The sequence below is a fragment of the Acomys minous genome (assembly GCF_964271855.1).
Source record: "Acomys minous genome assembly, chromosome: 15".
Taxonomy (NCBI): domain Eukaryota; kingdom Metazoa; phylum Chordata; class Mammalia; order Rodentia; family Muridae; genus Acomys; species Acomys minous.
In genome coordinates, this window is record NC_140497.1 from 55,116,449 (window position 1) to 55,133,755 (window position 17,307).

At 51.0% G+C, this 17,307-nt stretch overlaps 1 protein-coding gene across 2 annotated transcripts in view; it reads right to left on the reverse strand.

Annotated features, from left to right (window-relative positions):
- Positions 1 to 385: 385 nt before the first annotated feature.
- Positions 386 to 17,307, reverse strand: part of LZTS1 (leucine zipper tumor suppressor 1) — a 62,030-nt gene continuing 45,108 nt past the window's right edge. For both annotated transcript variants that reach the window (XM_084759697.1, XM_084759698.1), the window contains exons 2-4: positions 10,889 to 11,374; positions 7,602 to 8,405; positions 386 to 4,125 (exon numbers count right to left, since the gene is read on the reverse strand). In XM_084759697.1, coding sequence (XP_084615823.1) covers positions 3,460 to 4,125; positions 7,602 to 8,405; positions 10,889 to 11,233 — 1,815 coding nt within the window. In that variant the 5' untranslated portion in view covers positions 11,234 to 11,374 and the 3' untranslated portion in view covers positions 386 to 3,459. The remainder of the gene's footprint in view (positions 4,126 to 7,601; positions 8,406 to 10,888; positions 11,375 to 17,307) is intronic.

Genomic DNA, 17,307 nt, shown 5'->3' on the forward strand with positions numbered 1-17,307 from the left:
GAGTGACAGCAATAGTTACTCTACTCCCTTGCCAAAAAGCCACATGCAATAGGCCAAAGACTGGCTATGAGGCCAGCAGCTGGTGGCGGGGGTGCTGAGAGACTGGTGTTGGGAAGAGGCATGTTTGAAGTCACTGGCCCCCTGGTCCCCTCCCTCTTTCCTCGTGGTCAGCCCAAGACCCATGTCACAAGTAAGAACACCAGACTGATGAGAGCGGGGTTCTCCACACCCCAGAACTGCCTTCCTCACAGCCTCTAAGTAAGGACCACAACTGGCATGAAGGGACACTGCCTTTCTGTTTCCACAGGAAGAGGCCACCAGGAGTCGCCTGCCACATCACAGCAGAAGAGCAGAGATTAGCTTAAGAGACAAAAGGAACAGTGAAGACATGAGAAATGGCATTCTTTATTCATAAATAAAAATCATAAAATTACCAGAAATAGTTTACAGAGCCAACAAAGAACATCAAAAATAAAACAAAATGAAGCCGTCAAGAGCATAGCAAACCAGAAACAAGGGAGAGAAAAATAGCTATGTACACAGTCTTCCAAATGCCAGTCCATCTGAGGCCACCCTCTGCCAAGGGCTCCAGAGTGGTCAAAAGGGGACACCAAGCTCCACAGAGGGGTTCTGCAGCCTGTTATGTGGCATCTGAGGAGAGTTCCGGTCCTAGGGTACTCTCTGATCTAGCCTGGCTTTCCTTTGAACATTCTCACCTGAGACACAACCCAGGCTGGAGCCAAGGACAACAGAATCAGCAAGTGTCTCTCGGAGCAGAAATGCCAAGCCCCACAAATGTTGCCCTGTGCACCTAGAGGACTGAGCAAGACAGAAGTGAGCAAGGAGGTGCCCCCACGGGGGTCTGGGCACTACAGGACGGGAGGCAGGCCCTCCTGGTGAGGCGATGCTAGCCAGTGTTCCTTCTTCGGAGAGCAGCAGCATTCCCAGACCCGGCACCTCTGGGGAACAGTAGAGATCTGGGAGACAAAGCATGGCAGGCCACTTGCCACACCAGAGTCCCTGCTCCGTCACTTTTCATTCTGAGCCTTCGGACATGGGCATGGACCACAAGTAGTGAGATTGCCTTAGGGCAGAGAAGGAAGGAAAGCCCAGAGCAAGGCAAGGTTACTAGGTGACAGCACAGTTGCATCTTGGGATCTTGAGATGATAGCAGTCTTGGAAGGTGGCCTGCCCTCTTGAACTGTTGGACAAGTCCCAGGCACGGGTCTCAAAGATAACCTGGGGCAGGGCCACCAGGCAGTGACTTGGGCAAAACCCCCTGTGAGCAGAAGGCACCCATACAGATAACAGAGTGCAAAGGTTTGTGCTTAACTGCCACAGCCCCCCGGCACAGGCGCCTGCTTCTTCCTGAGCAAGGACTCCATGGGACAGCACTGGGCTACCGGCTGTTCTTTCAAAAGATGGCATCCTCCAATCTAGGGAGGGGGACACTAACCCCCATCTTGCTCTCCCTCTGTTGGACAGTTTCAATGGGAAGAAGAACTCGATGTTTTGTTTTTGGTTTTTGGTTTTTTCGAGACAGGATCTCTCTGTGTTAGCCTTGGCCGTCCTGGGCTCACTTTTGTAGCCCAGGCTGGCCTCGAACTCACAGCGATCTGCCTGCCTCTGCCTCCCGAGTGCTGGGATTAAAGGCGTGCGCCACCACACCCAGCTTGGGAAGAAGGATTCAAACAAGGCACAGACTGGTAGGAAAACAAAGGACTAAAGGCCATGGGACTTTTCTAACAGAGCTGTGACCTGTCCTCGGTGGAGGGTATGACAGTGGGAGTTGTCATCTTTGGCCTGTAGATTCCAGGTTTAAATCGAGCGTTGTGACCACTGGCAATGGTATAGCAGAAAACAGCGCGGGTCATTCAAAGTCAGTAGTAGGAGAGGCCCAGGATAAGCCCAGGGACAGAAAGCACTGCCACCTACAGGGGATGTACCTAGCCTGCAGACACAGGGAAGACAAGTCACTGGGGCTAAGGGCCACCCAGGGACTCCAAGGGCCAGCACTAGGGAGGTAGAACTCGGTTTGGTTCCTGGACTGCCAAATACCCAGAGCCTCCCTTACATCTCCCATACCCTGGATCCCGCCCACCAGGCAAGCACATGGCTCAGGAATTCAGCAAGGGCTGGGTGTCCTACCAACAACAGCTGTGGTAAGAACCAAAAATAGAATATGGAGCAGCCTGGCTGCCTGCTTGCTCTGCCTTGCTTTGGAAAATACAGAAGGGAAGGGGGGGGAGGCAAGGGAAGAGAATTCCTTGAACGAAGTAACTGTACTTCCCTCTGGCCACTAGCTCTGCATTATCTCCAAGAGACAAGTCCAGGCTCTCACCGGTTCACACATTGCTCTGTAGACGGATTCTTTACAGCATGAGGCTCTACACAGAAGGGAAGAGAGTGGGTGGCCTGGGGTATTCATGAGGCCCCCGTATCTCTCCCGCCTGGGCTTGCAGCACTCTGGTGACCCTTCCCAATCTATGGACACTCAGAAGAGAACACGGAAGATGCTGCAGGGAAAGAGATGCTGCTGACTTGGGCTATAGGCAAGGGAGGCGACTGATGTCCAGGCTCAAGCAAGAGCCTGAGGTTCAGGAAGGAAAAACCATTCCATTTTGGCTGCTGTCCAACTGAACTAACTATTTAGGGAAGCCCCTGCCTTGGCCAGGCCTGCAGAGATGAGGAGGCTCCCCTGGAACAGCTGGGAATCTATGCCTCATGTCATTACCCTGTGCCCGACCTGGGACCCCAATGTCTATGGCTTTAAAAAAGAGGGACCACTGAGGTCACAGGGGCTGTGCGGCTCATTTTAGACTTGGCCCCACTGTTCTGCCTTGCTCCTCTCCCTTCACCACCGCCTCTTGAGGCCTGTGAAGGTTCCGTAATGCAGGACTGTCCATCCATGCCTTCCTCCCCCAACTTGCTGGCTAAGCTGGGTGGCAACCCAACCCCTCCACCTCCACAGGCAGAGAAGAAAAGGCCGTAGTGAAGACAGTGTCCAAGGCTTCTGGTTACTCATGGCTTCTTTCTATTCCCAAGGCATCCCAGTATGCCCAGGGGATGACGACAGGGAAGATGCTTCTGGTTTGGGGTGGCCATTCGGCCTATATGGCAGTTGCTCCCTTCCCTGGTGGAGTGCCTTTCTCACTATGAATGAGACCAAAGTCGAGGGAAACCTCAACTATATTACGTAACACTCCCTGAACATATCTCCGGAAGAGCCTGGGGTTCAGAGATCAAGGTTTAATAAGCAGCAGGTTAAGTGAAGCTGAAAAAGGAAAGAGCGGAGGAAAGGCTATGTGGTGACCCTCACCTACCACTGGGGACTCGTTGGTCTGGGCCCCAGAGGTGGCTTCTCTCAGAGGGGCTCAAAAAATGCCTCTTTGAACGGCTCGGGTCCTCCCTGCGTTCTGGTGTCCAGTTCCCAAACCCTCCGTCCCCCTGGGCAGCCCCTCAGATCTCAGTGGCTATGATGTCCTCATAGGGGATGTCAGCTCCGTCCAGGTCAATTTCGAAGGGCTCGCCGGCACCATCCCCTCGGGACAGCTGCTGCAGGGCCTTCTCTAGGCGCTGGTTGCGCTGGTACATGGCCAAGTAGCTCTGCTGCAGCTGTTTCTGGTACCGAATCACTTTCTCCTTCTCCTCTTTCCACACCAACCGCTCATGCTGGAAGCCCGTGGACATCTGGGCGTGGCCTTGCCGCTCCTCCTTCAGCTCAGCGCGCAGGCTCTCCAGCTCCCGCTGCAGAGCGGGGATGTCCTCTGAGAAAGTGGGGCCAACCCCCAGAGGCCCCAGGGACACAGCGTCTCGATGCGCGGCAGCCTGCTGGGCCCGTAGCTCCAGCAGCTCCTGCTCCAAGATGTTCACTTTCTCCCTCAGCAGCTCCGCCTCGTTCTTCTTGCGCTGCAGTTCGTTCTCGCAGACTTCCAGCTCCAGCCCCTTGGTGCGCAGGGCGCTCTCCAAGTCCTGCGTTTTCAATTCCATTCCCTCCAGCTTGGCCCGGGCATCCTTGAGCTGTGCCTTCAGACTGAGGATCTCGCTGGCCTTCGCGGTCACCTCCAGCTGGGACTCTTTGAGCTGCTGCTTCAGCAGGGAGATCTCGCCTGACTTCTGGCACACCTGCGGAGGGCGGGGTGAGAACAGGTGAGAGTCAGTGCCAGAGGTCATTGGCATAATCCTCAGCACAGTGTCATATGTGAACGTCCTAAAGGGTTCAGGCTGCTCCTGACAGGCTGCCTTGAGTGCAGTTGTCATGCGTGGATTTACAACTACCTACCTCTCTCTCCAGTTCCGGCTCCAGATAACAGCCTGTGCCCAAACCCAAAGCTATGTACAACTCAACAGTCAACGGCTTACTCTGCTTACTGCTCCCACTCCATCATCTGCCTTAACACCAGGGATACTGGCTTCGGGGGGCCAAATACCTCACCCCTGCATGCATCCACCCCTGCATTCACCTCTGCGGTAGGACCATTTCATGGCGTCCTGCTGTATGCACCCCAAAGGCTAGCCATACAGCCTGGCTCACGGCAGTATCCAGTATGCATCTGCCAAACGATGAACTGTGGTCTTCCTTCCTCCCTGGCTTTGCGAGCACTTCGACACCCATTGGCCATCAAAGTTGGGCCAAGAGCACAATGAAATCAGATCATTGTGTCTCTGGGGTCTTGGCTCTTTGGGGTGATAAGTATTACGTGGGGTCGTGATGTGGTTTAGGGTGGTGGTATACACCAGCACCAGCCTATGCATATTAAGCCTGTCTCAGATCCCTCTCCTCACCTCTGACTAAAAAAGAGAAAGAAAGCATGAAGGAAAAGAAAAAGTAAGAGGAAAAAAAAAAGTCTATGCCTAGTATGCATGAAACCCTGGATTTGATCCCTACCATGAACCAAAAAACAAAAATAATAATTTAAAAAATTAAAATTAAAATTAAAAAATATAAGAAGATGGGTGAGAAAAATCAGACTAGCAAATGAAGGCCAGAGCCTTGGCACTATAGGATGGCCTCTTGGAACCAAACCAGAGGCCAATGCCCTTGTATTTCCTCTTTTCCTCTCCCAGGAACACTCCCACTTTGCTCTCAGTGAAACACTGACCAATGCAGAGAACACAGAGTCTCACCTCCATCATCTCCATCACCTCCATCACCTCCATCACCTCCATGACCTCCATCATCTCCATCACCTCCATCATCTCCATCACCTCCATCACCTCCATCACCTCCATGACCTCCATCATCTCCATCACCTCCATCACCTCCATCATCTCCATCACCTTCATCACCTCCATCACCTCCATCACCTTCATCACCTCCATCACCTCCATCACCTCCATGCACAGCTAGAGCACAAAATGTCCTGACACGGCCAGGTCCAGATCTTGCCTATCTCCCAAAGCCCACACCTTAAAGGTTTCCAGTGTAGGGGGGCTGGAGAGGTGGCTCAGCGGTTAAGAGCACTGACTGCTCTTCCAAAGGACCCGGGTTCAATTCCCAGCACCCACATGGCAGCTCACAACTATCTGTAACTCCAAGATCTGACACCCTCACACAGACATACATGCAGGCAAAACACCAATGAACATACAAAAAATAAAATATAATAAAATTATTTTTTTTAAAAAGGTTTCCAGTGTGAGGTTGTGGAACCTCTAATGAGTGTGGTGGGTCACTGGCCCTTGGAGGGGATCCTGGACCATTCTTTGTTCTCTCCTTTGCTTCTCGTCCATGAGGTGACAATTGCATGCCCACACGCTCCCACCACGACAAGCCGTTTCATCACCGGCCCAAAGCAACCAGGGTGTGTTAGCCAACCAGTTATGAAGTAAAACTACCAGCACTGTGAGTGAATCGAATCAACCTTTTCCTCTTTGTAAATTGCACGTCTTGTGCGTTTTGCTGTCATGACAAAGAAAAAAGAAAGTCTGAATCCCCACACCAAGCCCACATTAGTGTGACAGAGGGAGCCAGGACACAGTCACATCAAAGCACAGGCTTTGCATCTGGATTGGGTCACTATGCACCGGGTGAAGCTGGCACATGTTAACCAAGAGGCAACAAGCAATTAAAAAACGTGAAGTCTGGGGATGCTGAGGGCAAAATGGCTCACAGGGTAAACACATTTGTCTCCAACCCTGATGCGCTGACTTCCATCCCTGAGACCCACATGGTGGAAAGAAAACAAACAAACAAACAGTTCTGGAAAGTTGACCTCTGACTTCCACATTTGGGCTACAACATACATATGTGCCACTCCCCTCCCCTAATAAATAATAAAAATGTGAACTTCTGCTCCACATTCTTAGAGTTAAATCCTAGCATTGATCTTTTTATATGTAGCAGATGTTAACCAAGTCACTTAACCAGCTATTCGCTACCATAGCAAATCTGTGTGTCAGATCCCTTACTTATAAACCAAAACACTGTAACATGCCTACTTTACAGTATGGTTGCTATAAGCATTAGATGGAAGAAGATGGCGCTTTCTAAATTCTCTGTAAATTAAATGGGTTTATAAAACAGTATTTCTTTCATTATTTAGAACTGTTTTTGTTGGTTGGTTTTGCTAAGAACCCTGACTAACCAAGGTGGGGTACAAGACCATGGCAATGTACAGCTTAGTTCCAGGCTGGACCATAAGGATGGATGACAAAGGCCAACACTCACTGCTTATCTCTGAGATGCACCAAAGGTCCCTTTCCTCATCCTTCCTGTGACTACTTGTCACTTCACAGGGTGAGGGCAGGGAGCTCCCGGAAGTCAGTGCTATGCTGCTGCTGCTGCTGCTGCTGCTGCTGCTGCTGCTGCTGCTGCTGCTGCTGGGCCACCCCATGCAGGCCTGATGCTAATCCATACAATTAGAACAACGGCCCATCCTTCCTTCCATACTTTTCTCTGGAGTGAACGACAGCACTGATGTGCACATACCCTACCTGCCTGCCTGGGCCACGATGGGGTTGCTCAGAGGGAAAAGCTGCTGTCACAGGATTCCCTCCAAAGTGATGAAAAGGGTGCGCAAATACATCCTCGGTGAGAGTCCTTTCTAGCAAATGTGAGGGAGGCCTTGGGTTTAAACCCCAGTATCTTTCTTTCCCCGAAGTGCAATGCTATGTTTGTTTGTCCTTTTTCTCTCTGCCCTATGTTTAAATCTCAGCGCAATCTCATCGCTGAGACCAATCACTGATGGCGGAACTGAGGGCTCCTTCCCTCAAAGAATCAAATAGACCCATTCCTTCTCTCTGGCCCTCAGACTCAATGAACACACGCGCGAATATGCATCTTTCCAGTGTCTCGTAAGTGAGGTCAGCCCTCAGGCAGCCTGGCAGAGAGCCTCCCTTGTCTAGGTTTTGGCTTTCCCATCAAAGACTAAGGTAGTCAGTTCAATGACTGAGGGCCATAGGGAAGACATGGCGACAGGAAGAGCGTGAAACACAGAGCTGACCAAGCATCCCCCACGCTGGTGGTAGTTCATTCAGGAGTCTCTTCCTTGGTCATAAAGCTGTCCCTTTAGCAGCCCTGGCCTGAGCACTTTAGTGTTGCTACCGCCTGATGTGGCGGCTATCAGCAAAGCCCTGACAGGCCCAGTCGGGGGTCTTACCTCCCATTGGGTCTCCTCCAGCGCAGGGGCGAAGCTGGTTTTCTCCCGCTCATAGGACCTCAGCTTGGTCTCCAGCAGGTCCTGCTCCTTCATCACGCTCTCCAGCTCCTGCCGCAGCTGCCGTTTCTCCTGCTGCAGCTGGAGCACCTGCAGCTGGAGCACCTGCTGCGTGCGCTGGCTCTTCTGCGAGGAGGCCGGCTTGAGCTTGCCCTTGGGTTCCGGGCACTCCAGTTCATCCCTGATCCGCCGCGGCCGCTCCTCGAAGGTCTGGCCGGAGGCGGCGAACTCCTTCTCATCGAAGCTGCGCTGGAGCTTCTGCAGCGCGGTCTCCCTCTGCAACAGCTTCTGCTCCAGCTCGTGGACCGTGCACTCGTCCGTGGAGAGCGGGGAGCGCACGCAGGATGAGCCCTTGTCCGCCTTGCCTGGGTGAGCCAGCTTGCTGCCCCCGTCAGAGAACGACAGAGCCTTCAGGCTCATCATGTTGCTGTCCTGAAGGATGATACCTTGTGTGATGTTGTGGGCTGAGCCCCCAAAACGGCTGGTAGGCCCCACGGGGGTAACCAGGGGATCCAGCTGGTAGCTGCTGGTGGTGCTATGTGTGGGCAGGCTGGACATGGAGTTCCGGCCTGAGTCGGACAGTGCCCCTGAGCACAGGCCCGGCTTCAGTTCCTGTTCCTTGGGCTTATCCGGGGGCATGGGGTGAAGCTGGTGGCTGGTATTCTCGGGCGAAGAGTGGAGGATGGCCCCTGATCGCGGCAGCACAGGCTTGAAGGCAGTGGGCCTCACTGCCCCCTTATCTGAATTCTGGGGAAGAAAAAAAAAAAAAACAACCCGAGAGTTGAGGGTCCCAGCCACACGCATCTCACCTTTTCTCACTGTAGGGGGCGCTGTGCCACCCTCATGAGCCCACCTGAGCCTGTAGCCCACGTGACACCCTTCTTGGTCGGCAGCCACAGCACACCTTGTCATGAGCTCTAGCCTGGCTGGGTAGAGAAGAGCTTTCTTGTGTACATGTGTGTTTGTATGTATATATATGTGTGTATGTGTATACGTGTGTGTATGTGTGTATATGTGTGCATGTGTATGTGTGTGCATGTGTGTGTATGCGTGTTTGTGTATATGTGTGTGTGCATGTGTATGTGTGTATGTATATGTGTATATATGTGTATGTATATGTGTGTATATGTGTGTATGTGTATATGTGTGTGCATGGGTGTGTATGTGTGTGTGCATGTGTGTATGTATATGTGTGTGCATGTGTGTGCGCATGTGTGTGTATGTATATGTGTGTGTGTGTTACACACATGCCACAGCATACATATGGAGATCAGAGGACAAGTTACTGAAGTCCTCTCCTTTCACCATGTAGGGGTCAGGTTGGCAGGCTTGGTGGCAAGCCCTCAACTGCTGAGCTATCTCACCCACCTCAGCGCATGACTCTTAAGAAACCCGCTGAGGGAGCTGGAGGCAGCAGTTAAGAGCTCTGGCTGCTCACCCAGATGACCTGGATGCTATTTTCTATACTCATGTAATGGCTTACAACCATCGCGTAACTCCATTTCCACGGACTCTGACACACTCTTCAAGCTTCTGTGGGCAGCAGGCTCACATGCAGTCCACATATATACATTCTAAGGCTGGACACGATGGCACACTCCTCTAGTCACTTACCTTGGGGGGCAGAGGCAAACAGACCTCTGTGAGTTCCAGGCCACCCTGGGCTACCTAGTAAGTTTCAGGAAGCCAGGGTTACATAGTAAAACCACACACACACACACACACACACACAGAGAGAGAGAGAGAGAAAGAGAGAGACAGACAGACAGACAGAGAGACTCAGACAGAGACATAGAGAGACAGACAGAGAGACACAGAGAGACAGAAGCTCAGTATCTAAGAATGTCTTCAGCGATGGCCTAGGCGCTGTGCACCTGGTCCCAGCCCTCTGGAGAGGTTGGTTGAGAACCAAGGAATGGCGCAGTAAGAACAGCGGCTGTGTAAGCTCATCACTCCTTCCCCTCACTCTTCCACTGAGATATAGCATAACCACTGGAAACCACTAACTACTTCCAGCCCAGGTGGGAAGACCATCAGGATTAACAACCCTTCCTGAAACTTGAAGTCTCCCTCAGCGGACAACCCTGCCTTTCACAAAGTCTTTGTTTAGAAAGCTTTGTACAAACACGGGCAATCCTTCTTATTCTAGCTTGAACATCCCAGGTCCTCAAATCCCAGATCTGAAAATGCTCCAGAATCTACAAGGGTTTGGATCCGGACAAGATGCCCAGAGTGAAAAAATCCACACATTAGGAGGTCTTGCCTTGTACATAAAGTATGTGTGTGTGTGTGTGTGTGTGTGTGTGTGTGTGTGTGTGTGTGTGGTGTCTACAAAACACAAATGACTGTTATGCTTAGATATCTCATCGTGTCTGTGCAGATATTTTATGATTCGAAAGAAAACAACACTGAGACCCCTGACATTCCTGTTCCCAAGCATTCTAGGTAAGTGGTTTGGTTTTTTTTTATTTTTTATTTTTTTTAAGATTTATTTATTATGTATACAGTATGATCAGATCACATTATAGATGGTTGTGAGCCACCATGTGGTTGCTGGGAATTGAACTCAGGACCTCTGGAAGAGCAGTTAGTGCTCTTAACTGCTGAGCCATCTCTCCAGCCCCAGGTAAGTGGTTTTTAACCCGTGCTTTTTATGCCGTTGACTGTGCCACAGAGTGGGGGATGGAGACCGAACAGGTGAACTGGGTCCAGTGTGCACTAGTGAGGCTGTTGGAGGAGCTAGATTTCTGAACACCCAGAGCTCTTTGTGGGTACCCTTGCTCATTTGATAAGAACAAGATCCCAGGGCCCTAACTCCAGCCACAGGTAGGACAGAGACACTAGGGAGAATGCTCACCTCCGTCACGCCCCCTAGAGAGCATCCTCATCCGTCCACTCTTCCAGGGGACAACGGAGCCTCTCTTCTTCCCAGGCCTGTAAACTTTCTGCCATCTGGTCTACCTGAACCATGGAGGTTATGTCCCAGCGATGTTCAGAAATGTTTCCATTTCCCCCTCTGCCCTTTGTTGCAGGGCAAACCTGAGATTTCTGGTTTAGGGGATAGACTCCTGATGTCTGCAGTGAGGCCAAATACTTCCGCTCTCACCGCTGCTGCTCTGGCTTTTTGGGAGATCTAAAGGCTTGGGCATCCATCCCTGCCACTTGTCATGCTGTCCCAAATCTCCACCCTCTTCCTACTCAAAGGCCTTTGTCAAAGAACCCCCACTTACCATTTCCAGCTGATTGGAGAAAGGCATGAGCTTAGGAGGGGTGCCTGGGTCAAAATCTACCCCGGCCTGGCCCCCCATATCCCCACTGGACAGGGCTGTGTAGTCTGGGCGGTGGGAGCCACGGGCCTTCTGGCTGACTTTGATGTAGAAGAAGTCTTCGCTTTTTCCCATTTTGGAGCCAGACTTGCCACGCCCTGAGTCCTGGGAGAAGCCAAACCTCAGCAGTCCATCCGAGTACCGGTTGAGCTTCTTGAGGTGGGAGGATTTGCGCGCCTTGTACTGTGACGCGCGGCAGTGCTTGCTGTGGAAACTGTGGCCTGAGATAAGGCTGCTGACACTGCCCATGGCGACACGTGCGTAGCCCAGGGCCTGGAGGATAGACCAGGGATCTGGAGAGACTGGAGCAGCAAAATGTAGTCCTGCCTGGCTCAGCCAGGGGACTGTGGTCAGAGCAAAGTCTTCTCAGAGCCTGGGAGAGCCATGGACCTGGGAAGAGAAGCAGAGAGATCACAGATCCAGGCATAGCACTGTCATTATGATGATGTCAGGAGTGTTATTCCTCTCATGGAAACCTGGATGGTAGAGAAGTGTACCTCGGACTCTAGCTCTGCTTTGTCTATGAGTGTATCATTCTGATATTAGTGGGAGGTGTTGTCCATTGCGCATACATTGAAAACTGAGGCACTGCACATAATTGTGGGACCCATATATGGTATCATATGGATAGACGTCCATACCCGTGCCCTGCTAAGAAGCCAGGATGCTTATGTAGAGGGGTTGAGGGGGAAGAACAGAGTTCTGTATGCCCAGGGGGTGCTGGGATTAAGGTGGACCCCTCAGTATTTGTATATAGAAATTCAATCTCCAGTCGGGTATGGTGCCACACACCTGTAATCCCAGTGCTCCAAGCGGCAGAGGCAGGTGGATCTCCATGAGTTAGTTCAAGGCCAACCTGGTCTACAAAGTGAGTCCCGGACACCCAACATGTGATAGCACATGCCTATAATCCCAAAACTTGGAGGGTAGAGACAGGAGGATGGAGAGTTCAGGGCTAGGCTGCATGCCAAATTAAAGACTGAAAAAGCTGGGCTGGAGAGATGGCTCAGAGGTTAAGAGCACTGACTGCTATTCCAAGAGGTCCTGAGTTCAATTCCCAGCAACCACATGCTGGCTCATAACCATCTCTAATGTGATCTCGTGCCCTCTTCTGGCCTGCAGGTGTATGTGCAGCCAGAGTACTTTATACGTAATAATAAATAAATATATCTTTAAAAAAAGATACTGAAAAAGCCTAGGCTTCATAGTAAGAACTTGTCTTTTTTAGAAAAGGAGAAAGGGGAATGTGGAGGAAGTGGAGGAGGGGCAGGAGCAGGAAAAAGAGACATTTGGATACTTGCTCTATCTGGAAACCTGCTGCCCTGTCCACCCCCTCCCTCCCTCAGGGGAGGACCATGGAGAGCACCCCTCTCTACAACAAGAAGGACCTGACCAGATGCGAAAACCCTACCCTCCTTGAAATTCTTAGGCTTCAAAACTGTGCCCTGAACAGGCCTGTATTCTTTATAAATTATCCTGTTTCCGGCCTTTCTGAGACAGCAACAGTGATGTCGGAGTTGTATTAGAAGAGGGTTCCAGAAACTGAGACGCAGGCCATGGGGATCTGGGAAGGCCAAAGCTTCAAGAATTTAAAAGAACCCAAGGCCTGAGTGCTTAAAGCAGAGTGTGCTCCTTGGGACCAGGCTGGATAGCATTGTCACGGGAGAGCCACTGGGTCGCCAGGGAAGGCTGCAGAAGGAACAGCGGGCGGAAGGTGCCATGGAGCAGGGAGCTTGGGCGACCTCAGGGATTTTAGCTTGACCAAGACAGAAAGAAGGAGCCCCAGCGATGTAAGCCGGGGACAGCTGCACCTCCTGTGCTGAGGAGGGGCCACCGAGGCAGCTGGGTCCAGAGGTTGTTGAGGGGCGTGGCTGTTTGAGTGATGGGTGCAGTTGGGCTGAAGAAGCAGAGACCCGGTTTTACATGTACTTTCAAGGCTGGTCTGAGAGGATTTGCTAAAGGATTTGGTAAAGTGAGTGAGAGAAAGAGAAGTCAAGTACAGCTCCGGGGGGTGTGGGGGGGTGGGGGCGGGTCTCTGTGAGGTCCGGGGGAGGGGGTTTCTCTGCGAGGCTGGCGGGTATAGGGTGTAGCTCATTGATAACGTGACTGCCCTGGCAACAGAGATGAAACTCATGAGAGACACTGAAGCAAACGGTCCCAGTAATTAACATTTTCCTGGGAATCTTGGGGTAGGGGTAGGGGATGGGGGAGGGGGAGTCAACTTATTGGAGCACCCTGCAGGAGACAATCAATGAAGGCCATGAGTTATGTGTACCCCTAGCCCTCTAGTCAAACCTCCAATCAGCTACTCTGAAGACAGGCTTAGAAAAGGAGTGTCACTCACTGTGCATTTATTTCTCCTCCCAGCATGACCATATTAAATAAATGTCCTTCCTCTGAGTTTTCACTAGTGCTTGTCTCTTTAGTTGATATACTGGGGATGGGTGGCAGAGCCTAGCTTATTGGGACTGCCAGAGTCCAGGTTTTTATTCAAAATTCCATCAACAGTAGGGCAGTTGCCTAATGTGCACAAGGACCCGGGTTCTATCCCTAGTGCGCACGCGCGCGCGCACACACACACACACACACACACACACACACACACACACGCAAAATAAATAAAAAAGAGAGAATAAAGCAAATCAATTAACATCGAGAATTAACTTTTTAAAATGTTACTTTTTTTATGGAGCAACCGGAAGCAGGGATTTGTCGCTCACTGAAACAGGACCGATCGGAAGCCAAGCCACAGTAGGTAAGCTGAGCGGAGGAACACGAAGAACAGGGGCTTGTTAGTTAAGACTGTGCATTCGTAAAACCCACTGGGCACCCAGCCTTGACGAAGCAGGCTGCAGGCTGCAGGCCGGGAGGGAGGCACTGGAGCTGCAGGCTGACAGGCCGAGGATGCTAGTGTGATCATTTAAAAAATAAGGTGATAAAATAATAAGATGCCAGGCAGCAGATATTATATTATATGAGGTTTATTAAATGAGCATGGAGAGAGAAGGAAAGGGGGGAGGGGCGCCCCAGAGACAGACAGAGACAGAGACAGAAGCAGAGACAGAGACAGAGGAAAAGAGAAAGAGGTAGCGGGAGGGGGAGAGGGGGAGTAAGGGGATAAGAGAGGTAGGTCTGCCCTTTTATATACTAGGCAGGGCCACGCCCCCATGATGGGTAGGCAATGACATCACAGGTAGGCAGACTGAAGCAGAATTCCAACAGTTAAGCATGTAGAGACAGCTGATCACGGAGCTATTCAGATGCAGACAGATGAGTCCAGGGATGGGTTCAGGGAGCAAGCTCAGGAGGCAGGAAGGTGAGAGACAGAGGAAGGAAATCAAGAGAGCTCCCATAGTGAGGAAGGGCAGGGATTCACCCAGATGCGGTTAGTAAGTCTGCAAGTGAGAGTCAGGCAACAGATGTGCTCGCATGCAGGTGTCATAGACAAGAGTGCTTTTGAGCTGGGGGTTGGGGGGGCCTTAGGGGGGTGGCACACGCCTTTAATCCCAGCATTTGGGAGGCAGAGATTGGCAGATCTTTGTGAGTTCCAGGCCAGCCTGGTCTATAAAGCAAGTTCTAGGACAGGCAAGGCTGTTTCACAGAGAAACCCCGTTTCAACAAAATAATAAAAACCAAACCAAACCAACCAAACAACAAACAAAAAAGAGTGCTTTTGATGAAGTGATGAGAATAAATGTTTGGTGGGAGATGGTTCAAGGGAGGAAAAAGAGATGAGGAATTGTGGCCTCGAACTCTGAAAAGGACATGATCAACTTGGTTTTGGATCTTCAGTTATGTCACTGTTAGCCATGATTTGGGAAGTAAACTGTTTAACAACCTCGCCCAAGCTGTGCACACTAATTTATAAAAATATTTTAAAATAATTTAAAAATTAATAGGAGTCTCTCTTTGTAATCAATGCTTAATAACTGGACAGCGAAACGCAGTGACACACACACACACACACACACACACACACACACACACACACAGGAGTAGGCAAAAATCACACATTTCCAAAAGGCAGTGTGGAGACTGTACAGGGGGACGATGCATTTCTCAGTTGGAAGACATAAGACTGACTCCAGGGGACAGTGACTACCAGCTCGCTAAGGCAGGTGATGCAGAAGAGACCTGTGTTCTCTCAGGGAAGCGGCAATGTACGTGCACGGGTGAAGGCGGCTGCAGGCCAACTATCATGGCTTGGATCCATACCTGTCCCGCCACCTGAAGTATGAAGAAGCTTGGATCAAATACACTCCAAATTCCACTCATGGAAGCACAGCGAGATCAGACTTCGCTGTGCAAGTTTATTGCACGTAACTTCACTGTAGAAAGTGTTCTGCTAAATTGGTGGCCTCTTATACTCAAAGAAACAGTCAATCTAGCCTGGAGGGGCCACAAGGCACCATCTGTACAGTACCACCATGAGCAAGGAGCCTGTGACATCTCCTGAGTGCATAGTGATAGCAGGCAAACAGTAAGTGGTGGGCATTTTCACTGGCATCTTTTATTTTTACTTTCATGGGATCCTTGCCAGTGTTCATCTTTTTTCAATCTTCCTAGCCCACACCACATTTTCTGAAATGATTTCTCTTTCCTTTAAATGCAATAGCCCAGTACTGCCCTTCCTAGGAGCTCAAGAGTTCCTCTGTTAACCTTGGAGTTGACATTGGCCAAATGTCTTTTTTTTTCTTTCCTCTTTAACTCAGCTCAGCCCTCCAGTCACAGCAGGCGTACAGCCCACTGCTGTCCACATACAGGACCACCTCTGGTCAAAAGGCTCTCCTGAATTTTGGGTGAAGTGCCTCAACCCAGTGAACCATCTTGCCGGCCCCATTATCCTTGAGCAGGTAGCTCCTTCTCCCTGGCACACCAAGTGTACATTTGTGAGAACTATACATGCAATATCGTGAGGCCAGACCACTCACTGGCTTTGGCTGAGAAAAGTTTCAATATGTAACCCACCTTCTCTGACTGTTTAGTACACAGCACACACACACACATGTGCACAGCTGTGTGGAGCACCCCAGCAACACACTCTTAGCCACCATGCTTTCTTCGGCTTGATGGGCTACGCCCCTCCTAAACTCTTAAGATGAATTCAGCCTTCCCTCCCTCTCTTAAGTTGCTTCCGCCAGACATAGTGCTGCAAATAAGGAGGATACGTGATAAGTGTACTAAACAAATCTGCTTAAGGCTCTGCTGTGCCTGCCATCTCCTCTTACCCAGGCTCTTGAGTCAATGGGGAGGTGGCCAATGCCTCTTCGCCGTTTTTTTGCTACACATGTCACAAACACTTGTGCATGTACAAGGCAAACCCTTCCGGGCTTCCCATAGATCTCCGGTAAAACTTAGGATGCCCCTCCACACCCTGCATCCTTTACTGACGTCCACAGGATCAGCCACACCTCTTCTCTCTACGCACTGAACACAAGAGGCTTGGTCCACTTAGGGCATGTTCCCCTCCTGTTCACTAGCCTAGCCTTCTTGTAGCTCCAAGGAAGTCACGCTCACCCTTCGTTCTCAGCTCCGCTCCTGCTACCCTAGCAAAGCACAGCTCCTCCTCGGCTTTCTCTAACGGACCCGCTTACTTCCCATTTAATATTCCCTTTAGCCTAGAACACTCTTATCACAATACCCCCACCAGAATTTGAGAGCCACGGCAACAAGCACTTTGTATCTGTGGCTCACAGAACAAAACTGAGGAAGGTTAGTCAGCAGCAGCTCAGAGAACTGAATTGCTGTGTGGGGCGTCGGTCAGGGAACTCACCCCCAGGCAATGCAGAGATTGAACTCAGCTCTGCAGTTACTGCCCATTAGACACACACATAGCTGTGCTGCCGTGGGCTGACATGACTTGGACGTGCTTGGTTCCTGTGCCAGTGACCAAGGTGAGTCTCTAGGGTGGAGAGGGAAACTAAAAGGAGAAGACAAGGCTGGAGCCTCCAGCCACACCTGCATTTCCTTTAGGCACAAATACCGGAAAGGTTCCTTCCGGGCTCTCTGAGTGGCAAGCTGGGTGACTCGCCAAACCCAAGTTTGGTGCTGGGCTGAGAGAAGGCAAAGACCATTGGGAGTAAAGGAGAGGAGTGAGCAAAGGATGGCCACCCCTGGTCCCAAGCAGAGCAGCCCTGCCCCTTAGCCCACACACTGTGCACACGGCCTCAGCTCTCACTGTCCCCTCCCTTAGCCCATACACTCTGCACACGGCCTCAGGTCTCACTGTCCCCTCCCTTACTTAGCTCACACACTCTGCACACGCCCTCAGGTCTTACTTAACATGCAGGGAGCTGTGAGGTTCAAGATTACTCTGTGATCCA